The following is a 25,988-nucleotide window of genomic DNA, read 5'->3' as shown; positions in this document are numbered from 1 at the left end:
GGCAAATTCATGTAAAATCGAATCTATTTGTGGATGGCAAGATAGGACAGCCTTCAGACTTGGCCTTTGTCTCTTCTCTATCAGAAGCCAGTGGGAATTGCTAAACCAGTGTGGCAAACTGGACTTGGACCGAGGAGATCTGGGTTCATTTCTAGTATACCACGTAGCCTCCTTGACTAATCAGGAACTTGTGTGATGAAGCATTTTCTGCAGCTAAAAAAGATTGACTAATTTCTCAGAGATAGCTAGCCAGGGTGTATGAGCAAATTCCTGTCTGACTCTTATATAGTCTAGGCAAGTATATACTGGTGCATGCTGAACAAAGCCATTTGTTAACTCGCGTGTCACTGTTGGAACTGATGAGCGGATGACAGGTACTTATTGGAAGAAGAGAGGAATGCCATGAAAGCCTTTTTAATAATAAGGTAGATATATAAACCTTGTCATTTGGATGATTTGGTACCAAATAGCTGGGCTCCCCCACCCCCACGGGCTACAGAAGAGGTTTTGCTATGCTATCAAGCTTGCAATGTGCTGTCAACTTCGATTCTTAAATAGTGCCAGAGAAAGCTCAGGCTTAAGAGTGTATCTCTCTCACTGTGTGTGTGTATTTAGCATGTCCTCTCCCTCTCCCTTGCAAAGGGTCTGAACATACTAACTAGTCTTTTTGTGTGCCTAATAATAATAATAATAATAATAATAATAATAATAATAATAATTTATTATTTATACCCCACCCATCTGGCCAGCCACTCTGGGCGGCTTCCAACAAAACACTAAAATACAATAACCTATTAAACATTAAAAGCTTCCCTAAACAGGGCTGCCTTCAGATGTCTTCTAAAAGTTTGGTAGTTGTTTTCCTCTTTGACATCTGGTGGGAGGGCGTTCCACAGGGCGGGTGCCACTACCGAGAAGGCCCTCTGCTTGGTTCCCTGTAACTTGGCTTCTTGCAGCGAGGGAACCGCCAGAAGGCCCTCGGCGCTGGACCTGAGTGAAGGGAGGAAGGCTGCTGGCAAAGTGGCGTGGCTCCCTCCCTCGCCCAGGAAGCAGCCTACCATGGATGGCTCGCTCCACTCCCTATGGGCGGCTTGCCCTTTGGGATGCTCTCCCTGCCCCATGGCTCCCACCCCTGGGGCATGTGTGCCACTCCGGGTGCCAGAGCAGCTAGCTCTGCCTCTGGTTGGACTAAATGATCCTCAGAGTTCCTTCCAACTCTGTGATTCTATAAGATAGATCAAAACTTTCTTCCCTGTGTAAGACATTTGAGTTACTATCTGAAGCATTTTCCTTGGGTTTAATTGGACGTTCTGACTTTGAACTGGGGGGGCGGAAAACCTTTCATTTTCATTTAGCTGACACATGGGAAGGTTGCAGTGAGGTCTAACAACAGAGCAACCTTTTTTGGGAGAACTTAGATGGGATAGTAGAGTCCCACCCCATCCCCCAATTTCAGCTCAAAATTGCAGTTGTGTGCTTTAGAGTGTTACTTGCAGAACTGGTGTATCTTTTGATTAACCAGGTCAGTTTAAGAAAGTAAAGCTAGGAGGAAAATAACAGATCCAAATACAAGAATAAAACAGCTTTTATTCTTTTCCACCCCATACCTCATTTTCAAAATATTATCCCTATTAAATAGTGATCTTCATTTCTTTAGAGCTTATCTCTGTGTGTTTCTTATTTCCAGTAAGTCATAATCGGCTTATGAGCAATGGAATAATTTCCCCAGCAATATCAGGAAGGAGAAGGACAATGATTTTGGGGAGAGAATCAACAAAAAGTACCAATGGTGGGTGGGGAAAGCAAGAAACCATTGTTTTTGCATAACTCTGTCTTCTTAATAATGAAGGGGTGGGGACATAAAATGATGGGCAAATCTTTGGAGCTGCAAGAGTAATTTTCCAAACATGTCCTTCAAACAGCTTGATGAAAGATCCAAAAAAAACCCCATATGTAGGTGGTAAAAAGGGGCCTCTTTGCCCCCCCCCCCCCCCCAGCATTGCTGTTGCTAACCAGCATTTTATATTAGCAAGCTGGAACTCAAGCATGTGTGTACTTTGAGAGATGCAGAAGCCAGGTCATGAATAGCTTTTGGAAATATGTAGCCTTAGGAGTGTGAATTTAAATGTTTCCCCAAATTTCCTTCCGCTTTGTTCTTACTATTGGCACGCCAGGCCTATGAGACTTGGCTGCTATCTCTGTGCTTATTTGCAAATATTCTTCTTCGCTTCTTTCCACTTGATTGCAACTGCCAAATGCTTGTCTCATTCGATGCCTGCTCTTCATCTAGGCTTCCAGCCTCAATGTGATGTGATGGCTGAAATGGTTGTGTGGCTTTTAATATGCAGCTGCTGAATTTAGCTCTGACCTCCATGTTTCAGCCGGATTGCCGTTCCTCAAAGTTTCCACACCCAAAGCAAGCTCTATCAGGAAATCTCTCTTCCCTGCCCCCCCCCCCCCCCCCAGCAACATAGCCCAATAAAATCCTCATCTGCAGGAAATATGCATTTGATCCAATTTCCTTCCTAAGCCCTTTCAGAGTCCAGGTCCTTCCTAGTTAAATCCCGGTATCTGCATATTTAGATCCTGCCATTGTTTTCATTAGGTCTCACTTCCATCTCTTAATTCTTGGATGGCAATCAACATTAGAATTTTCTCTGTAATGCATCTGGGAATTAGGTGCGTAATATTATTATTATTAGAACTGCAAGCTTGAACTGGTTTAATAACTGGATTAGTCAATGAAAGCTTTATTCTGTGGGTCCGAGTTATACTAGAGGGGCTGTTTTGATTCTGTTGGGTTACTGAACTTGTTACTATAAAATTGAATACAGTAGTATCTTACGCTTCAGAAATGCACCTATTTTGAGTTTTAGGTAATATGCAGATTTATTTAAATATAATTTATTGGTTTGCTGGTAAATTTGGGGAAATCAATTTGCCTAACCAAGTACAATCTGGTTAATAGCCTTAGGCTGCATTCCTAAGCACACTTGCCTGGAATTAAGTTCCATTGAACACAATGGGATTTACTTCTGAGTACGCATGCATGGGATTGCTCTGTGATGTTGAGTGCTAGACTCTTAATACCATGCAATAAACTGTCTCTAAAAAGACCCCAGCTGTTGGTTGGATCAGAGCAAAGATCCAGCTAAGTCCAGCATCCTGTTCACAAGGTGGCCAGCCAGTTGCCTGTGCAATAGTCCTTTTTCTACCATTAGGCGGAGTGAAGTGCCCACCTCAGGCAGCACATACTGAAGGGCAGAGATCAGCTACAAGGCATTGCACTGAGCTCTGTGTCCCACGCAACCTGCCTTGCATGCCCTATGTGAGCCTGCCCTCTCCCTCTGCACAGACCCATTGTCAGGACTGGATTGATCTCTGACCCACTCAGCTTCTGTACCTGGAATGTGATGTGGGGCACATGTTCCTGTAGTGGGTCGAGACACTTCAGTGAAACCATTTTGGAGGGGCAAGACCAGGGAGCTGCTCTTTTGAAATGCCTCCCTTTTGCTTCCTGTGTGTGTTCACACATCGTGACTATCCAAAGCTGATAGAATATGCGTACCTGTATAATGCTGAACTGTTTCTGTATCAACACAAGCTGAATTACTGCTTATTAAGCAACAAGCCTTTCTTGTGCTTTTTTTCCTTTAATGGGTCCAGTTCCTGCCATTATTAACTCCTTACTGAACCCCCCTCGCCAAATTTAATGAACAAATAGGGGAGGTAGGGGGAAAGGAAGCTGGATGATAGGGGATAAATATTGAGAAGTTTCAGTACAGAGCTTGGCAGGAATGCTGGAGAGAAAAGGTGAAGGATATTCAGATGTATGACCTGGAAGATACTTTATCCATTATACATCACGCAGGTGTATAATGTGGGGGACTTTCTCCTGCAAGTCCCAAAGATCTCAGAATCCCACTCTTCGTGAAGCAGGGCTTTCAGTGTGGCTGCCCCTATTCTGTGGAATAGCATTGCTGTTGAGCCCACGGCCTGCGCTTTCTGGAAACAACTGAAGAAGTCTCTTCTTTTCGTTTTCCTGACAGGCTTTCCCAGACTGATAAATGGGTCTTTACCATGAGTGTCCTCTTGTTAGGATTTTAGTCTTGTTTTCAGCATATTTGTTGCCTTTCTGTTTTTAAATTGTGTTTTAATTATTTTACACATAAATTGTCTTGAGACAGTGGATTAATAAATTGTTGTAATAATAATAATGACAATAAGGATAAGTGTGCAAGCAGCTACAATTCCCAACTTGAAACCTTCCAGTACTGCCTGCTATTTAATTCTTTTCTTCATACTCTTTATGCTTTTTTCAGTCCTATTCTTTTCCAGTCCGCTGCTGTTTTACTGCTGTACATTTCCATTTTATGTTTGTACTCCATCTTTTTGTTTTGTTTATTTTAATTTTTTTCTCTTCTCCCTCCCCCCTTCTTTTTCCTCTCTCTCTTTTCTGATTCACAGGCTTTGCAGTGCATGTTGGTCTCCCTCCATTCAGAACTTGACATTCAAAGGTACTTGATGAAAATTGAATCCTCTCAGAGAGTTAGTACTGCACTTTTCTTTTTTCTGCATTCTGCCTTGGATTGAACTTGCTGTTTTTTAGCTTTGCCTTCCACTCACTGCGTGAAGCTTGCCATCCCAAAGAGTGAAATTGTCCCTGGTTAAATCTGGCCCTGCATGTCTTGTTTTCCTGCCCAGATGTGGATTGGGTAGCAAAATGCATGAACACCCATTTCTAACATTAGTTCTGAAGTGACGAATTTCTGTCTCCGCATATCAAAAGCATATCGGAAGAAGCATGGAGAAGACGGATCAGCTTCCGCAGCCTTTTGAGAACCACATAATTTCTAGTAACATGATCATATTGCACTGGGACTATATTTTTATTGTATTTCCTGTTTCAAATGTAGCAATTTCATATATTCTCTTGTGTCATATGTATCGGCCTGTGCTCGTTTGTTGCTATGCAGGAAAGTTGCCTAAAGCTGTTGCATTTATATAGTAAGGTCTTTACAGCTTCTTTCTAACATAGGTTTCCTATGTGCCTAAAAGCCATTTTCGTCTCCCTGTGTTTTTCAAATTCTATAACAGCACTTCAATTAGAAAAATCTTATATGTCACAGTAAGCAATTATAATTTTTCAAGGAAAGGTCTGTACTTGAGTAGCTCTACTACACCCATTAGCTTTTGTAAAGAAATGTCACAAACACATTCTTCTTTCCCCTCGCATTCATTTCAGATGCCCATTGGATATTTGTGTTCAAGAGACAATGGGAGTGTAATTTGCTCCTTGGATCAGAACAAATTGTCTCAAGGCTCACGTAATCATGTCTTTTAGCATCTATTTATTCTGTTTTTCTTGTTGCTGTGACTTCAGGAAGTTACTGGGGATATTTTGGGCTTGAACCAGTATATTAAGTTTTATTTTATTTTCATTTCAGCATTACAAAATGCCAGTGGCTGGCAGACTCCTCCTGCCCCTAGATGAAATGCAGACAGCTCTAATACTAAGGACTGTGGCAGTGATAATGGGGGACATGACTTCTAGCTTAAACCTGTTGCAAGATGTAACAGTAGTTTGGAGAATGGGGAACAAACAGTATTCCTGATGGACCTGACAGGCTTTGAAAAACTAAAAAGGCTTCTGTCAGGTACAAGAATGTGAGGGCCCTGGGACGCCTTACAGTGAAATTGTTTTGTTAAGAGCTATCCTCTGGAAGATAAAGCTCAGGTTTATGTACCTTTCTGGAGCTGACAGGCAATTGCCCACCAAAACTGTTTTGTCTCTCAGTAGTTCAGTCTGTAGTGAAACATTCGAGGTTCCACTTCTTCAGTTATTGTACTATTCCTCCTCATATTGTGCTTCGGGCAAGGCTGGTGCATCTGGGACCCCCTCATCTTTTTAAAGGCCCAGTTTCCATGTCATGGCCAGATCATAAAATAGGCTTAGGGGACATACTGCAGGCTTATATGCCTCCCCCTTTCTACTTTCCTCACACATTTCAATTATTTCCTCCACTGCCTTGTTCTCAGAAACCATAATTTGCAGCGACTTCTGAACCAGGCAATGTGTGCTGATTCCAGCCTTGGAATCAGAAGCCCACTTCCAACCATAGTCTCTTATTCCGATTGTGGGAGGTAAACTATAGTTTGCAATAACAACGGTATGCCCAGTGTGGACATTGAGGCAAATTATGGTCACCAAGAATAGTTACCAATAACCAACATTTGCCTGATTAAGATCCGACAGTAACCTTGAAAAGGGAAGGAATTAGGGTGTGGTGATGCACACAATCCTATAGCAGGCACCTTGTGACATCGCAACAAGTCAGTGAATTTGGTTGGGGGCGAAAATAAATCCAAACTAGATCTATCAGATTGGTACAAACATCCTTTTCCTTTTAGTCTCCTCAAAAGAATGGAGTTAATTTTTACTAGCAGCTGAAAATGTGAACCATCTTAGGAAGCTTCTACACAAGGGAGCAGGAAGAAGTGACCTACATATTTCATGTTAATTTCTTTACAGTCCTTGGAAGAGAGCATATTTTTGGCTGATCATATCAGCAGGAAGCAATGCGGCTGATCAACATTAGAGGGAAGTAGTCAAGGTTGCTTGGAAATTCTGCAGATTTCATTTTTAAAAAAAGAATTCCTTCCCTAAGAATGCAAACCACATAGTCACTGAGCCAACTAAAATCACTCAGGCTGCAATCTGCTGAATACGAACTTGAGAGTGAACCCCACCAATAAGGGTGGGGCTTGCCCCTGAATATACATTCATAGGATCACACTGCATGGCCCATTAAAACCAGCAGGACAAGTTATGCTATCACAGTGGTACCATGGGTTACAGATGCTTCAGGTTACAGACGAGTCAGGTTACAGACTCCGCTAACCCAGGAATAGTACCTTGGGTTAAGAACTTTGCTTCATGATGAGAACAGAAATTGCACGATGGCGGTGCAGCGGCAGTGGGAGGCCCCATTAGCTAAAGTGGTATCTCAGGTTAAGAACAGTTTCAGGTTAAGAACGGACCTCCAGAACGAATTAAGTTCTTAACCTGAGGTACCACTGTACTAATTTAAGACTAATTTAAGCCCATTGGCTTTTAATGGGATTTTGGCTGCAATTCTACGCAAGCTGATTATTTAGGGGGAAATTCTGTTGGAATATCAGAGTTAGAGAAACTTGCCAACTCTTGAAAATCCAAAAAGATGGAGACTCCTCCACTGTAACCTCAAAGCTCCCATGCTGTAGCTGATTGCTTCTATGTCCATAATAAAAGCTACAATAGAAGAATTGTGGAAACCTAATTAGCCTAATTAGATTTTTGCATGAAGAGCAGATTAATAAGCATATTGTTGCACACTACTCCTATCTTTGAGCAGTGCGAGATTCTGGGGGTTCCAGGTGCTTAACTAGGGCTCAATTTTCCTTTTGGGAATGAGGCACAGCAGAGACTGTGGTGTCTTTATGATATAAGGTTTATTTACACATATATGCAACCTGAGCCTTCGATGGAGGGGTTCACAGCATCAACACCAAAAGAAGGTCTTGCTTCTCCCATAGCCACAGCCTTGGATTCTAGCAGAAATCAGGCCTGTGACTCTCTCTGCCTTTCCATCCTGCCACTGCTGCATCCAGATTCACATCACTCAACTCTCCCTTTTGTCTTCCTGACTAACAGACAGTCTCAACTCTCAACACTATGTTAACTGCAAAAACAGTTGGGATGCTTTGCGTTGCCCAGACCTAAATACACCTGGGCATGTTCATAGTGGAGCATTTCCAGCCTTCCCACGAAATGTAGCTTCTGTGTGAGGACTAGAGGCTTGTGATGACAGTTGAGGAAGCCAGGGCAACTAACCGGGGATAAGGCGTCCTGCAATTGTAATGTAGATGGGGCTTGAGTAGAAACATCCATCTGTTTTGTGTGTTCTGAGTTGGGATCTCCACAGCTTGCGCTGCTTTGTGTGTTTTGATTTAGGCATCCTCCTTGCATGGGGAATATTTCCATCCAATCTGTGGATAGAGGCAAACAGATAAAAACCTCCCCTCCCCATGCACTGGCTTCGCCGTCAGAATCCATGGAGTTTTATCTTTGCTTTACACATAAATTTCAATACTGCTGCATTTAAAAAACAACAACAAATCTCCTCAAAGTGGAAGACATAACAAAATCAACTTAACATAACAAAACCAAATTAATTTGAATTTATTTTCACTCTGAAGGGCCATAGCTCGATGGCAGGCAGAGAATGTGATCTGCATGCAGAAGGTCCCAAGTTCAAGCACTGGGAGAGAACCCTTCCGGAAACCTTGGAGGGACACAGTTCAGTTAAAGTTTATTAATAGTTCACAGACCTTCAGATTCCTGAAAAAGCAAATATTTGATTTCAGGCAAAGAAGGTAGTGGTGAATGGGAGAGGAACATGCCCTTTATCAATACTTTTTTTTTAATTGTTTAAAATTTTAAACAATATGAAAGCAAACCAGTACTTATTAACCATTCTGTAAAAGTTATCTGAATGCCTTGGAACACTCAGAAGCAAGCAAAGTCCTGTTGCATACAGTGGGGCTGTCTTGGAGTAAGGATTGCGGTCTTGGTCCTGTTTCCAAAGTAGCAGATTTCTCCCTCTCTCTTTCTGACTACATTCACACCGTACATTTAAATCGCTATGATAGGGATTGCTTCTACATCAGCCAAATGAGCAAACTGGAGGTAGCAAACCTTACTGATCTATGGAAAGGGCTGCGGCAATATTATTATTATTTTTTTAAAAAATGCATACAAAAAAAAAGGTCCCAGGCTCAGTCATCATCATCATCAAACCTTTATTGGCATCACTTACAAACATTCAGAATAAATAGGCCAATGAGAACTCGTCACCATTTCAACAGTACAGCCATTTGCCAAAGGGAAGAAGAGGCGAGCAGTCTATTTCACCTCTGTGGGACTCCAGCAAGGGCAGGATCCTGTAGCGTACTTTGGCAACAAAAAAATCAAACAGAGGAACTTAGCTACTGTCTTGGTGAGCTCCTGGTCTCTCCCCTGTAATAAGAAGCGTATAACCTCTGTCTCTGTTTTCCATGTTGGGATACATAGGTGGTCTAAGAATTGTTGGAGGAGATCAGCAGGCTCAGTCTCTGGTGGCATCTTCAGGTAGGACTAGGAGCAAGTCCTCACTGAAACTCTGGAGAGCCACTGCCTGTCTAGTGTGGATGATACTGAGCCTAACTCAATGTAACAGCAGAATGATTCCTGCTGTGTTTCGCGTTCCATTGCACAATCCCCTCTCCCCTCTCTGCCTTTCTTCAGCCTTCAATAGCACAGTCGACTGAGTATTTTCTGTGGAATGATATCTCCTCACCCCACCCCCCTCTAAAACCAATGTCCATTGAATACTTCACAATATAGGCTTCTCTTCCACCACCCTCCATCTCTCAATAATGAAATCATAATACACAAGAAAAAATGAGTTACAATACACCCAGCTGCTGAGTGTTTGGATTTTCTTTCTGCAGCCTCGAATCCATTTCTGTTTTCACAGGTGAAAATGCTCAAGATTGTTGTGAGGGTAGTGAGTGTGTGTGTATGTACAGAGAGAGAATTTTTTTTCATAGAAAGAAGTTAGTCTCATATGCATGTGGTATTGACTTTCTTTCTGAAAGCAGAACTAAGGAAAACATTTAACTATTATAGATCCTGTATGTGGAAGAAGGACTTCTACATTGCAAAGACCCCTGTGGGTTTCACTGTGTTCCTCTGTGCTTTGTGCATGTATATTATTATTATTATTATTATTATTATTATTATTATCATTATCATTATCATCATCATCATCATCATCATCATATTTGTTAGTCACTTTTCTCACAAAGTGACCCAAAGCAACTAACATTAACAACAATGAACAACAACAACAAATGTTCCCAGTTTGCCTGTCCTTCTGAAATTGTGGTGCCCAAAGCAGACTTTGTGCTCTCAGTCAGTTCTGGCCGAAGTAGAATAGAGCAATTCCATTACTTCTTGTGATCTGGATGATATACATATTAGCAATAAAAAAGTATATTTCCACTGGCGTAAAATTGTATATACATATTCCAAAATGCAGTCTGTGCCACCAGGAATGGCGTAATATATAATATAATATAAATGAGCAATACATCAGACAAAAGTTATGAGAGTGACAAAATAGAAGGAAGGGAATGAAAGAAGATGAATGGCCAACATTATTAAAAATCATACCATAATTTAGTCAACGTCCTAGAGACTTCGTCTTAAATATCTCATTATACTGTATATTATAAGTAACCCTTGAGTTGCTTATCCTCTCTTTCCAGCCCCCTTTTGCAAAATTTGCAAAAGAAATTGATGTATTACTCAGTATCAGGAAACAAGTTCTTTTCCCCTAATGGGTGTGTCTGTATGGATTGATATAGTATTTTATACAACACTTGTATTAAGAAGGCATGAATGCCCTCATGCTCACCCTTACAGAACTGAGATTTTGCTTGTGTAAAGACACATTCTAAGTCAGTATTCCCCTAACCACTAGTCCTCCTAGTTATGGATGATGGGAGTTGTAGTCCAACAGGAGCTGGAGACCCAAGTTTGGGAAAGCTTGGTGATGGCACTTAAGAAGCATCACTTCATGGCGGCCTTCTCTGCCTCTCCACCTCATCCTTGCCGTAAGGTGTAGAAACTCACCTTTGGGCTAGCAAATGATAACACAAGAGGGGTGGCTGTGGGTGCTTACAGCTCCTAGGAAAGTGTTTTTCACCACTGCAAACCAGTATCCTTGACAGGAAAAGTATGGTGCACATGTTCTTCCTGCCAAAGAGAAGGTCCCAGGAGCAGAGGTATAATGGCCTAGGGTTGTGGCCAGCTATCAAGTCAAAAATTCAGAGTCCCTGTCTCTAGTGTCCTAGAGCTGCCTTGACAATATGAAAGAGGAGCTTTTTAGTCACTGATAAGCCTTCCCATCATTTGTGCTTCTTGGAGCCAATCAGCGTGAAAGGAGGAAAGCCAGCCACTGAGGATTGGCTCCTAGGGTCACTCTGGAGAAGGCACACAGGAAGAACATACAGCCAGTTCTAAGCCAGAATGTAACATGTAATTTAGCCGAAGGTTCCATGTCTGCAGAGCAGATATAAATTCATGAGTGGCGTCTTTCTCAATTAATGCATGGTAAGCTGCTTAGCAGTTGAATGAACAATGCTGCCCAGTGTGGTTTGTTAGCCGTTATGAAGCTGACAGGAATCCAGAAGGGAATCTGATACAATTTTGCTCAAAAGGTAGAACCTAATTGTACCCAGTGGATGCTAGCAAAATGGCCAGATACTACCTAACATCCAGCTTGTTGTAAGAACAGCTAAACTGTGAGGAGGGGGGAATACATTGCCAAATAATTAATTCTAAAACATCAAATACTTACAGATGTGTTTGCCTGAAAATTCTGGAGGAATTCTGTTTCACCTCATTAATTTCAGCTGAGAGACAATTAGGAAATTTGGCAGAAGACTGACTATAGAGATCAGCACACCAGTTTTGTTCTTAGGCATTTCCAAGTGTCTAACGTTCCAGGGGATCCATGATCTAGTCTCTTATTTTTAGTTTTAGTTTTAAAAGCAACCATGTGAGGAATATAATCCAGACAGGAGTAGATACACTAAGGAATATGATTTTTATTTTACTCCTTTCCCCCTAGAGCTATCTTCCTTATCTAAATTGCTTGCTCCCATGCTGATATTCATTCAGCCCTGCAGCAGAAAAAAACAAAGGTATCCATATCATGCTTATAGATAGATTTTACTGGGCTGTTCTATGTCTACGCAGAATACTACTACTGAATTCCATGGGTAAGTGGGCTGGCATTGCATCCAAAGATATATTTCCCAACCCAGGGCTAATCATAGCTTCACTAATGAGCTCACTGAAAGTTAAGAAGAGACTTAGATTGGAAAAATGATGCAGGGGGCGGGGTTAGCCCTTATCTTGTTCCCTGATCACAACATTATTCATTCAACACCAGAGCTGCTTCAAAAGTGGGGAATGGGGGGGAAGAGGTCTGATGACTGACTTTAGCAATAATAGGATACACCAGTCCTGGGTGCTGTTGCAGTCAACAGAAGCTGGGACAGAGCAGTGGGAGCTCACCTATGTCGCACGACTTTGAACTGCCGACCTTCCAATCAGCAAGCTCAAGAGGCTCAGTGGTTTAGACCACAGCACCACCTGCGTCCAGTTCGAAAGCATGCCAGTACAAGTAGATAAATAGGTATTGCTGCGGCGGGAAGATAAAGCAGCTTTTTTGTGCGCTCTGACACCCGTCACGGTGTTCCGTTGCACCAGTGGCAGTTTAGTCCTGCTGACCCAGGACTAAACTCATGACTCAGAAAACTGTCTGTGGACAAACACCGGCTCCCTTGGCCTGAAGCGAGATGAACACCGCATCCCATAGTTGCCTTTGACTGGACTTAACTGTCCAGGGATCCTGTACCTTCTTCTTCTTTTTAAACCTGCTGGCCTACATGGCCTACAACCACCAGCCACATTTCAGGTGACTGAATGAAAGAATTATTGCCTTCTTAAATCCCTCTTTGTTTTTTAGGTCACTCACTTGTCAGTTCTTGGGTATTAATGTCCATGTGCCCACATGGGGTGTTTACAACCTTGTAGCTTAGACGCGAACGACGTCACGGAGGCACTTCAAAGCATGCCTCCATTCTCTTAAGATGAAAAATGTTAGCTGTAATTCCTGGAGAGAGAGAAGGGGAGGAGGGAAATACTGCTCCATAATCATGTCACTACAGGACGCTGGGTAATACCTAATATATTAATGCAAACCTTTTGTAAGCACAAAGCTCCGGAGGCTTTGGATTTCTCGTTAGGTATTTCAGAGTTATTATATTTTGTGTGTGACTGGACAAGTTGGAAACGGAGGGAGTGGAGAGAGGTTGAAGTTCCGCAGCAACCTAATGAAAACCTAATAAAAAAAGCTACAGTTGCTCCTTCAGCCAAGGTCACCAAGGGAGTATGCCATGATCTGTGTCATTTCTGCAGCAAGCTCACCTCTCCCTACTCAAAAAATAAATATCCACCAAAAAGAAAAGGCCAGATGTCAGCAATATGGCTCTTTGTTTTTGAATCCAGCTTTGATCTGAACAGCATTTTCCAACCTTCTAAATATAGAACATCGCCATTGTCAGGGTTTTAAATTAAAATAAGAACTGGGATTGAATCCAGTGTTTTGGGCAGTGCGCATGAGAATATGGGAATCAGGAATCGAGGACAAGGGCATGTCAGTATAAGAACCGTCAATGGGCAGCTCAATACTAAGCCAGAAATGGGGCGAAGCCCCCAAGAAAAAGTAAGAACCACGAGACACAAGGTTCTAGGTGTCTGAAGTGGCTTGGACTGGGACGCTTATGTTTTCTCAGTGCTTGAGTTGCTAATGTGACAGCTGTAGGCACCGTAGCGACTTAAGACTCTGCATCTCTAGGTTTTATTTCAAACTGAGCAAGGTGTTTTGGGGGGAGTTGGTTGGGAAGGGGTTGCCTGGTTTGGGGGTGTCTTCTGCTTTTTTGGGGTCTGTATTTGTTTTGGGAGGAAGATGTAGATGTTTTGCTTGTTTGGTGGTGGTGGTGGTGATGTTTCAGAATCACCAGTGCTTCTTCTGTGAGTTGGGCGTTGGGCGGTGCCCACAACAGTTCCTTAGAGTTCCGCCAAAACTTGGGGGTTTCCGGCCCAGCTGCAAGACAAATGGTTGGGGGAACGGCACAGGCTCAGAAGTAGCCTGGATGGGTTCAGTACAAATAGCCAATGCAGACGCAGCTTTGGGCATGTTGTTCAGGCTTTCAGCCCATAATTCTGCAGCTGTTTGCAGCTCTGAAAGCTCTTTCACCACAGCTCCTCCTTTCCTCCTTTCCTAACAGATTTCTAAGAGTGCCACATAGGGAAGCCCACCCCCCTTTTATTTTTCAACTCGCGAGCAGTTATCTCTCAGGAACTTCCAGATCTGTAGTTATTCTGGGGTATGAAAAAGTTAAGGGCAACAAATCCTCTTAAACGCTGCATGGTTGGAATTTAGCTATGACTATAGCCAAGAAGAGGCCTTTGAATCTTGCTGTGAACCTCCACTGAAGCCTTTTGCCCAGCCCTAAAATTCCTGCACGGCTGCGGAGCTCCTGACAGCTCTCCACATTGCCAAAGCCCCTTCTGCCAGCTCTCAACATGCCCGGGCCAGCACACAATATGCTTTCCCCAGGTCTACAAAGAAAATTCCTCTAAAGACTGATAGGAGAGTAGAGATGGGTAAACTTGCCCCAATCAACCTTGGATTAATTTAGTAATGCATGGAAATCATTATCATCCGCCCAGCTAATCTGAACTAGGAAAACAGACTCCTCCTCCTGACTGGTCTTCTCTGATTCCTAAAGTGTCTTCTCCAGGTGGAACCTGTGGAACATTAACTCCAACTCCCATCAGTCTCAGCCAGAATAGACAGTGGTGAGGGATGATGGGCGCTGCTCTCTGGGCTGGTTTGACTATAACACCTAAACAGGAATAGCTAACCTGTGGCCATCCAGATGTTGTTCCATCATCTCCAGCCACATGGCCAGTGGTTGGGGATGATTGGAGTCAGAGACCAACAACATCTGGAGAGCCACAGGTTTCCTACACCTGCCTTAAAGCAAGTGGAAGGGTGGTAGCAGCAATATGCACTGATTCCCCTCAACCTGATGTGATTATAATACAGCATGCTGGGTAAATGGGGAAAAAGACAGAGCTTTGTCTTTCTCTTATGACTACTAAGATAAACCATTGAGAGGAAGAGAATGTGTGTGGGGGGGTTAGAGAGTGGTTGGCTGGTGAGTAGAGAACCTGGGAATTCTTTTCTGGATTAGATTTTAATCTGAATATTTTTTATTTTGAGGGAATAAATCAGTGCTGGACCACAGCTTCTCTGTGCCAGCCTTTCTGTATGTGTATTCGAGGTTTGAAGTGGTGGAACCTTTGTGTATTTTCACACGGGAGATTGTAGCTGAGTTGGAGGCAAAACATTATCATATCAAGTGACCAAACATTTTTGCAAGGGGTGTTTCTTTTGCTTAACACATTAAAAAAGAAAAAGAAGTAGAAAAGAAAGAAGAAAAAGGTGCCACCAATTGCAGATGTAGTCATCCCATCTGCTTTCTATCCTTGGCAGAGCCCAAATGGCACACTGTTGCTTGAAAGAAATATGACTTCTGTCATTGGCATGAACACTTTGAGTGAAGGGCAGGGTTTTAAAAAACGTAGTAATACGGAAGACTTAAGAGTGAAAGGTCAAAGTAGAGAGAGTATAAATTTGTCCCCTGTCCTCTTAGCTGAGTAATGCCTCTTCATACCACTAGCACAGCGATACTGAAAGAGACTTAAGGAAGCTTGGTGGCATAAAGCCTTTCATTCATTGCCTGCGCATTATGTTGTGTGCATATCTGCATGCTTACATGCTGTCACTGTTACAGACAATGCTAGCAATTGTCAGAACAGCAGGGAATGAAATTGCCATCTATCTAACCCATACTGTCTTAGCCTCGGGTACTTGTTAGATATGAATTTTGTGCAGTTGGACGTACCGCAATAAAAATCTTAATGGAATACCCTGGGACAATCTCTTGTAAATAACATCCATGGAAGTCACCTTGAGCAAACAAGGCCTTGTATCATTCTGCATTCAGCAGCTCAAGTGATATTTTATCTACTTGTATGAGAGGGAGGCGGGAGAAATCCCTGCTCTCCTTTAGGCAGGGATCTTGAAGTTACCAAGAAAAGTGTTTGCTTTCTCTTAATGATTTATTTATTTATTTTACTTCACAGACAAGGAGCCCAAAGCTATCTCAAAGCCCACAGCCCAATTTGGGAGATCAGGCCGAATTATCAGAGGCATCTGCTGACTCCCTGGAAATCATGTCTGAAGGAGAATCTCCTTCTCCTTTCTCAAGAGGAAGCCGTACACGAGCAAGTCTTCCAGTGGTGAGGTCAACAAACCAGACAAAGGAAAGATCACTTGGTAAGGCGTTACCCACATTCTACTGCTGAACTAATGCCAGGTTTTGTTATGCATCTAATACTGTGTGTTCTCCCTGTTTATTTCACTCCCCAAATGTCTTTCAGAGTGAAAAAAAACATGGTGAAAAACACAAATGAGAGGAGAGGAAGAACTTGACTTTTACTTAGCAGGCTGAGACCATGGTCCATCATTGTGTATGAAGTCAGAGAACTGTGGCTTGTTCTAACTCCAAGTAGTCATAGCAAACCTGGATCAAACTGCACTTTGATATATTTGTTATCTAACTCTGATTTGAATAAGCTACAGTTCCTTGAGTTTCTAAATGACTGGGAACCAGGCTGTGTTGTAAAGCGAAAAGGAAAGCTTCTTCTCATGAAAAAATGAAGGAAAGGGAGAGTATGCAATCTCAAGATTTGTACAGGCTCCCATAAAACAATCTAAGACAGCCTTCTTAATCTAGAACACTCCAGATGTTGTTGGGCTCCATCCACTTCATATCAGCTGCTGTCAGCTTGGTCAATGGTCAGGAATGATGAAACTTGTCGTACAGCAGCATGTGGATGATATAACCTCTACTCCTCCTCGTTTAGATGATTAGCTGGATTTGGTTTTACTGAGTGATCTTGATCCAGTGTTTGTTTCTCAGCCTCGGATGGGAATTATTATGGTCAGCCTCATAGATGAATGAGTAAAGGTTGCAAAGCCATTGTGGGTCACAAATAACTCCCCCAGGCTGTATCCAGCCCAGGTGGCACAATGGGTCAGTGTGTGTGGCTGTTAACCAGAAGGTTAGTGGTTCGAGCCCACCCAGGGTAGAGCTGTGGGCAGGATTACTGCATTGCAGGGGGTTGGACCAGGCAATCCTTTGGGTCTCTTCCAACTTACACTTCTGTTATCAAGGTTTCTCCCCTAGAAAGGCTGCTCTATCTTTTTTTCTCCTGGAATTGACATGCGGATGAGTCGCCACATGGTGGCAGTGTGGAGCTGCGCAGGTGGGGGCAAAATGCCAGGTGTCCTCTTTGGGCTTGTTACCAGTCCTCTGTTGTCTATGCCTTGCATTCCTTCATACTGAGATACAACACTGCTTTTTATTGGAGTCAATCCATAACTGGTCCATCTACCCCAGTAGCAACTCACTCAGCCTTACCCAGCTATGCAACTTGAGATCTGAGGAATTAAACTGGGGGTCATCTGCATACAAAGCATATCCCCACCATTGGCTTACAGACCAAAAGTGTATTTGTATATTTCTACCTGTTCAGGTCTGTGTGACTGTAGAGTTCTTCCTAGCCCCAGTTCCTCAGTGGGAACCAGATCTCACTTGCAGGGATACTTGACTGCTACCCACTAATATTTCCACACACACTGCTTCTCACAGTAGCCGTTCTTGCCACACGTTGAATGGGCTTGGAGCAGATTAGTGAATTTCTGTTACCAATTAGCTGCACATAGGAATAGGTAGATTTCTCAGTTTTGGTTTCTCGTTTTGCTGAACTTAAGTCCAGATCTCCACATTTCCACATCAGCTTGCCATTAAAAATGTGTGTGTGTGTGTGTGTGTGTGTGCGCGCGTGTTTGTGTATTCAGCATTTTTGTGCAAATTTATCCTGACACACTTTTGTGTGCAATTTTGCCTAATATGTGCATTTCTGCAAAGTAATTTCCCACTGCCAGATTGTATGTTATTTTTTACTAACACACACACTTTTAGGCACACTTTGCCCTAGTATATGCATTTTTGCACACGTTACTTAGCTGGAAAGTTGCATCGCAAAATTCAGAGAGGAAGGATGGCTGTGTTTTACTTGGTGTATCCCCCCCCCCCCAAGAAAAGTGTTGATTAGATAGATTTGCCTTTAAATTTGAACCTAACCAACATTTTTCCCCCACCCCTAGCTGCACAAGTGGAAGGCAATCTTTCTCAGGAAATACTGCCATAGGACAGGCAAGCTGTTGCTATATAAGGCAATGAATGCAGATGGTTGAGGAAGGCAAAGGGTTATTGCCATAAAGAAGCTTCTCTTCTGCTGGATCCCATCTCCCAGACTGCAGAGCAGCATAAAGCAGAACGGCAGCGGGGTCATAAATCATGGGGGCTGTTCATAAACTGAACGTAGTGGTTTATTTATTCTGTTAACAATCCCAGGCCATTTTTATCAAGAGTGCTTTGATATCTGATACATAATCAGCTAAGAAAAAAAGTACAAAGAAGTATAAACGAAAGGCGGTTTTAGCTGGTTTCTCTACACCAACAGAGACTCAGAATGATTAAAAGGTGGTCTTGCCATATATATTATGGGATGTGGGAGCTGATTGTGTTAATCTGCAGGAACTGTAGCCTGCCTTAGTTAATGCAGCAGGTACTTTTTGGAAATTCTCCACATAGAAGGGTTCCCCAAAAATCTGTAATGAGAGAACCAACGTTATGCTATTTTTGCAATGAAAAATGTAGAACATGCCAATATGACCATGACGACTAGGGCTGATGGGAATTGTAGTACAAATCATCTATAGGGTACCAGATTGGTGGAAGTTGCTGTAGGCGGCACTTCCTGTTTATAGTCTGATGCCCATGCCAGTATTCCCTCTCTTCTGAGCCCTCATTTAGGATATATTTCCTCCCTAAGTACGAACCACAGAGCCTAGGACTTGCCGATCAGAAGGTCGGCAGTTTGAATCCCTGTGGCGTGGTGAGCTCCCATTGCTCGGTCCCTGCTCCTGCCAACCTAGCAGTTCGAAAGCACGTCAAAGTGCAAGTAGATAAATAGGTACTGCTCCGGCGGGAAGGTAAACGGCGTTTCCATGCGCTGCTCTGGTTTGCCAGAAGCGGCTTAGTCATGCTGGCCACATGACCCAGAAGCTGTATGCCGGCTCCCTCGGCCAATAAAGCGAAATGAGCGCCGCAACCCCAGAGTCGGCCACGACTGGACCTAATGGTCAGGGGTCCCTTTACCTTTACCTTTAAGTATGAAAAAAACCCCCAGACAAACCACTCACTGTGAGCTCAAATGCTATGATGTAAAGACCTACATCTGCTTCCCCCCTTTTCCATTCTGCATGTTTTTAATCGACTTCACTCATAAATCTTGGTGGAGAAGAGAATGGCCATGTGCATGTCTCTCTCCCCCACCGAAGACAACAGCAGGAGACTCATACCTCAAAGAAAATGCCTCAGTGCCCTTGCAGAACTTGGACAGAGGCAAGAATGGAAAGCCTGGTGTGTGTACTGGGGGGGGGGGGGCAGTTACGATTGCTTTGGCTTGGACCCTAAGATAAGTTAGTTATGATTAAGTTCACGTGAAGGAAGTTTCCTTGTCTTGATTCTCCCAGCATTGCCTGCCGTCATTTGTTCTCCCTCAAACCCCCCCCCCAAAAAAGCTACTCCAGAAGGTTGGAGAGGTATCCTGGACAATGTGGGGCAAGGGAAGTTGTCTGAACATCTGCTTACTTTGTGTTTATTCGCTATCTCATTATTCCCCCACCCACCCCATTTCCAGGAGTGGCTTTTTGGTGGGGCACAACTGACAGGCAACGCTATATTATTCAGGCTCTACCAAAGCACTTATTCATGACCAAGTAAAATCAAAAGTTCTTTTCGTTTGTCAGAAAAGTTTTATCATTTATACATGATTTTTTTAGGTTTCTTGGGGGGGTCGAAGGGGTGCTTTTCTGAAGGAGTAAATGCACGTGTGCTCACTTTTGTGGAATGTTTGTCAGTACATAGGTTGTAGAAGCCCACATTTCATTTGCAGCAGCTTATGAAAGGCAAGGAGACAAGCTTTTCTCTCTCTCTACATAATTCTAGAACCTGAATCATCCAGTGATGATTCTGAGTAGGAGGAGATGAAGGAGAGACCCATGAACCTCCTTCTTGCACATAGTTAAACTCTGCTATTCGCCAAAACAAAATGTGATTGTGACTACCAGTGCAGGGTTGTTTTTTTTTAAAAAAAGGAATTAGACAAATTCATGGAAGATAATATTGCCAATAGCTAAGGATGGCTGTATCCTGTCTCCAGGATCAGAATGAATATGCCCTTACCATCAATCACTGAGGAACAGCAGAAGAGAGCTATTGTGTTCATGTCCTGCTTGTGGCTTCTCGTAGGTATCTGATTGGCCGCAAACAGAAACAGGATAATGGACTAGATAGGCAATCCATGGGGAGTCTTGCCATCCTCCAGGTGTTGCTGTGCTGCACTCACATCAGATATAATGGCTGGGCTGCTTGGAGCTGGAGCCCAAAAACATATCGAGGGCCACAAGTTCCCCATCCCTGAGATAGGTCTGATCCTACTTTCCCACTGTTTCATTTCTTCATTCCATCATAATTATGATGTAATGCACGTTGGGATCAGTCAAATTTCCTTCCCAAATTGCAGGAGGGTCCATATACTGTAGGAAAGAGAAGCAGATATCCCCCAGAGAGTGAGATCCAAGTATATCAATGTGCAGTTTATATATAGTATAACCCTTTATATGACCAATTCACCAAAACTCAAAGGTCAATGCTTATAGGACATTTGCACTATACTGTTTGGCAACTGAGGTTCAGGGTTAAGGAAGTAGGTAGCTACTCATTTGGCTTAGCGTTTCCCTCTCTCTATCTGCCATTCCTCATAGGCCCCCAACTTGTTCCAATCTAATAACTGTATCACAATAGCTGTCAAAGGGGTGTCATCCACTTCTCTTTGGGAGGATTCAGGTAGGTAGCCGTATTAGTCTGACACAGTCGAAATATATTAATTTTTTTTAAAAAAAAATTCCAGTAGCACCTTAGAGCCCAACTAAGTTTGTTCTTGGGTATAAGCTTTCGTGTGCAAGCATCTTCTTTTTGGGAGGGTATGGCTGATCTCCCACTTATTGTATGTGAACAGGTTTGCACTCAAAAGCGACTAGTGAGACATGCCTTCTGTTAGAAGATTTATGAAATTTCATCCCTCTATTCTGTAGTTCTTTGCATATTAGAAGAAAATTATCTGCGCCGAGTTTAGGGAGATAGCTATATTTGATTAGTTGAGAGGGATTCCTCACTCTGAATGGCATTTTCTATATTATGTAAACAACCAGTTGATAATTTGGAGATAAAGAATTCCTTCCCTAAATATGTCCATGTAGCATTTGATAAAGCACCAGTGATAAAGTACACAGTGTATACATTTGATCAGTGGCCCCACTTCTTCCAAGTGATACGGAGTCAGAAGTTGTAATTAAGGGGTGTTTAAATAATAGACAGTGATTTATTAGCTGCATACGGGTTCAAAGACTGTAGGTTTCACACCATTTCACAGCCGCAAACAACATGCCATCATACTCTTAAATTGCCTCGTTAAACATTAATGCTTCTTGAGTGATGCTTTTCTGCGGCATTTCCACCTTTTCATCGAGCTGCAATACTGTGTGTCAAAATCAACTTTAGAACAAATAATTTTTAAAGTTCAGAATATGGCAGCCCCATTAATGATTGATTGGTACTCCCTGTCTGGAAAACACCCATTGGTTGTTGTTTTTCTGTATACAGCTAAGGCCTTTGCTTTTGACTGTAAAACTCTATATAGCTTGGAATCCTGGATAGCCAAAGGCTCACCAGCTTAGGTGTGAATCTACTTACTGTATAGAATCTGTATTGGATGCCCTGCTCCAGGTACTTCTCTCTTCAGAGGCTGGTGAATGGTAATAAGGGCTTGCATCCAAAGTAGTACAGTCGTACCTTGGATCCCGAACACCTTGGTACTCGGACGTTTTGGCTCCCGAACGCCACAAACCCGGAAGTGAGTGTTCTGGTTTGCGAACGTTCTTTGGAACCCGAATGTCCAACTGCTTCCAATTGGCTGCAGGAGCTTCCTGCAGCCGATCAGAAGCTGTGTTTGGGTTTCCGAATGTTTTGGAAGTCGAACGGACTTCCAGAACAGATTCCATTCAACTTCCAAGGTATGACTGTACAAAGCAACTTGTTATGTTAGTGCAAGGATTTGCACTCCCCCACCCCCGAAAAATATGTTCTAGGGATTCCTCCAATTCTCCAGAGCAGATTTGGGGAGGGAGTTGTGTGTGTGTGGGGGGTGTTGCATCACATAAGCATTAATCTTTACACTAACAGAAGAAGCATGTTGGATACCACCCAAAACCTTTTTGGCAGTTGCAGGTTAGTTGGGGATCCCGCTCCCCAAATGAAGAACATTTGTCTCTGCTGGCTTCATGTCATTATTCCCAGCCTAGTTTTACATTCCATTTTATTCTTGTCTTCCATGAAATCATACACAAACTTGATAACCCAAGTCACTGATAAAAATGTTAGCGTGCCAGGGCCAGGATAGGGCCCTGTAGCACCTGACCTGAAACTTCATTCAAGTTTTATGAGGAACAGTCGATGCACACTCTTTAAATATGGCTTTCCAGCACTTTGCCCATTTGCCAGGATTCCTCGAAGAAGATAGACAGAGGTTCTGACTTAGAGTACATCAGCAAGTTACTTTAGTACATCCTCTTGTTGGTTTGGTGGTCTGTAGTAGACTCCAATCAATGTTAGGTTTCCCAGTCGCTTCCCAGCCTGCGGCACTTTTGACCTAACCTCCTGAGACCATCCATGCTCTTACACAGCTCCCATTCACTTGTGTAATTCACAGGTGTAATTTCCTGCAGATCGAACAAGTCTTCATGAAGCTTCCCATGCTCGTACCTCTGTTTTGTCCTTGTGCTTTCCCTTGATTTCTTTATGCAAGTAGAAAATGAGTGCAAATATTTGCCGTTCTGGTTAAATACTGTACATTAAAACCTGACTGGCAAGACTTCAAGAAAACAAAAAAAAGGCAGCCCCAAACAATTCACTTCAGTTCCAGATTTGAAACAAAAGGCTCCCAGGAAACTAAATAGCCCAAAGGTGGCCACATTTCCCTTCTTTTCCTCCTTGTACTGCTGAATAGGATTTTAAAAGGAATATTCCTTATCTTTGCATAAACATTTAGCAGGACAAAAATACTCCCTTTTCGAACTTAATCAGCAAGTATGTTGCCGCCTGCTGGGGTTTTTCTCTCCTTTTTTTCTTTTTAAGGTTTATGCTTCATTGATCGTGCTTGTGTCTTTTTCTGGAATGTGTACCCAGGGGAAGCTGAAACACACACCGTCCCAAATAAAGCTGTGTAATCACATTTGTCCCTTCCTTTAATCTGCTCTTCCTTTGTGTGTAAGCAGATATCTTGAGAATGCACCTGAGAGAAGGCAACAGAGAGAGCCAAAATGCTGTTTAGCATGACTACCTCAGCAAACATACACCACACAAGCCATACTAATCTCCAAAAACATTATTCGATAGCCTCACTGGCTTCTTACGTTTTATAGGCCAGTATAAAAACGTAATGTAAATTCATGCAACTCTTTCATCTGTCATTTGCAGCAGGTACTCACGTTATGTCTCTTTTGGGGAGGGAATTCGCTGTTTTCCACAAAATGGAAATATAGCAATGTGGAAAAAAGAGCTTGAATTCCAAAATATCTGGCCTGTAATAACTTCAGCCTTTTCTTTCCCCATCCAACCCTTTCCGGTAAAACTGCAGGGCCCCTTCAAGGGTGTTGCTGCTTTCCCACAGGTGTAACTTCAGGATGACACAGCTTCACCTGCCACAGTGGACTAAATAGGTGAAAGGAGTGGCGTTAAAAAGAATGAGCAGAGGGGAAGAGAAAAAAGAAGGAAAATGTGTTCTAGGTTCTCCATTAGCTTTCCTCCAAATAGGAAGCTGCCTTATACGGAGTGAGATCCTTGGACCATCTAGGTCAGAATTGTCAACACCTCCCAGCAGCAGCTCTCCAGGTTTTTCTAGCAAAGGTCCTTCTGAGCTTTATCTGGAGATGTGAAGGATTGAACCTGCGGCCTTTTGCATGCAGAGCATGTGCTCTGCCATTGAGCTACAGCCCTTCCGCAGGTAATCTGAGGTCCTGCACACACTGTCCGTCCCCAAAGAGATTGAGGAAGCCCCAGCAGGTATCTCCAAACTCATCCTATAACCATAGAATTGTAGACTTGGAAGGGACTTGGAGGGTCAACAATGCAGGATTCTCACTCAACACACAGTCCCCCATCCAATTTGAACCCTATCGAACCCTGCTTTGTAAATGTGCTAGCAGTTTTGTTGCTGCTCATAGACCAAGTAGTCACAAGATCAATAATCCATATTTGATCCCATTTGGTGCAATTTCCCATGTAGACCAGCTTCATGAGCCTCTTACCATTCTCCAGACCAGTTGTGACCCTGGCTGCTGGCTTGTAAGATTGGGAAAAGCATTGACTAGATGCTGAATCATCACAATCCCTATTGGGTTGGTTTTGTGCCACTGCTCAGCTGCACTGAGCTCTGCACCAGCTGCTTCTTTCTTTGACTGGCAGCTAGAGTGCTGCCACATTGTGTCTTGGGTTCCATGGAGCCTAGGTAATGTAGTTCTCTTGGATGCCGAAGTCTATACTGTAGATACCAGGTGCCCTGGAAACAAAATGTCCCAGGTCTCCTTGCCATCAGTACTCAGCAGTGAATACCAAGAGCCCAGGAGTCATGCCAAAAAGCTTGCATTGCAGTCTTTGCACCTATTCTGGAGAATAAGCTCCGTTGCTTATTCCTTGCACACAGTTGAGCTTGCTTTTGACAAATTATGCATAGGATTTAGTTGTTTCACTCTTCTCCTTGTTTGCTTTCCCAGTCTAAGTCCTAGTCACTTTTATAGGCTGATTACTTGGCTTTAAGCCTGGCACTTAATTTCATCACCCAGGTGAGCAAAACCATACACCTTTTTTTTTTTTAATCCAGAGCAAAAAAGAAAAAGAAAAGGTGTACCAGGAACTTTGGGTTACCGTATTTTTCGCTCTATAACACGCACCAGACCATAACACGCACATAGTTTTTAGAGGAGGAAAACAAGAAAAAAAATATTCTAAATGAAACAGTGGATGTATGATTTTTGTGGTTCATGCTGTGGCCACAGACATGTGATCTGACAGTGAGTTTGGAGTAGCCCAATGCAAAAATCCTGAGGATCCATGTGGATCCATGCTTTGTAACCACGTTTTTGCACCACTGCGACCCTATGCAACAGTGGGTGCGTGATTTTTTTGGTGCAGGCTGTAGCCATGGACATGCTATGTTATCTGATGGTGAATTTGGGGTGACCCAATGCAAAGATCCTGTGGATCCATGCTTATAAAAGTCCCTATTAAGGATAAAACAGACAGGATATACGAAGTATGATTTCTTTTTTATTTACGGTATTTCTTTTTTGGCCACCTCTGTCACTGCAACCTTTGCTCTGTGCTTGCACACTTTTGGGCAATAGGGCATGTAACACACTTTTTTTCATCTGCCAAGATGTAGAAAATCAATTTTAATGTCCCTATATAAAATGCCTAGTGAAGCAGAAGGGTATTACATCAGCCACTGTATTAAGGCTAAACGTTAGAAGAACAGCTCTCTATGGGGGCGGGGGGACTAAATTCCATTTTCAATCAATTGTTATTGTGGCAGCAATTATCAGTGTATAGCGCACAATGAGGAAATGAACTTTAAAAAATATATATAAAAAACATTCTCACGTTATACTTCTTCAAAGAAGAGTATTAGGCTTTTAATGAATGGGAGAGGAGAGATGCTGTAATCCTCCTGGCTCAGGAGATTCTGATTTACCTGCCGCGTTAGAAAGTATAGATTAAGATATTTGATATACAGCATATAAATCCAGAGATTTCCTTGTCTCACTCTGCAATCCAGCCTGCTGTTACTTACGAGCAGGGAAGCAGGGTTTCTCTTCCAAACAAGCATACTGTCTCCCTCCAGCAGTACATTGCTTGGAGAAGCTGTAATTTGGAGGGGGCCTGGGGGCAGGGCTCTCTGCTTTTGGAAAAGAAATGAGAAACCTACCATTGTAAAGCAAAAGTCCCCTCCA

General features: G+C 42.9%; 1 protein-coding gene across 1 annotated transcript in view; it reads left to right on the top strand.

The window, feature by feature from the left end:
* Positions 1 to 25,988, top strand: part of KIAA1217 (KIAA1217 ortholog) — a 295,639-nt gene that overhangs the window by 186,369 nt on the left and 83,282 nt on the right. The window contains 2 exon segments of the mRNA XM_028751294.2: positions 4,468 to 4,548; positions 15,872 to 16,064. Of these exon segments, the coding sequence (XP_028607127.2) occupies positions 4,468 to 4,548; positions 15,872 to 16,064 (274 nt within the window).

The sequence above is a fragment of the Podarcis muralis genome, chromosome 12, assembly GCF_964188315.1.
Source record: "Podarcis muralis chromosome 12, rPodMur119.hap1.1, whole genome shotgun sequence".
In the NCBI taxonomy this organism is placed as follows: Eukaryota; Metazoa; Chordata; class Lepidosauria; order Squamata; family Lacertidae; genus Podarcis; species Podarcis muralis.
This window is presented reverse-complemented; position numbering and strand designations above follow the sequence as displayed.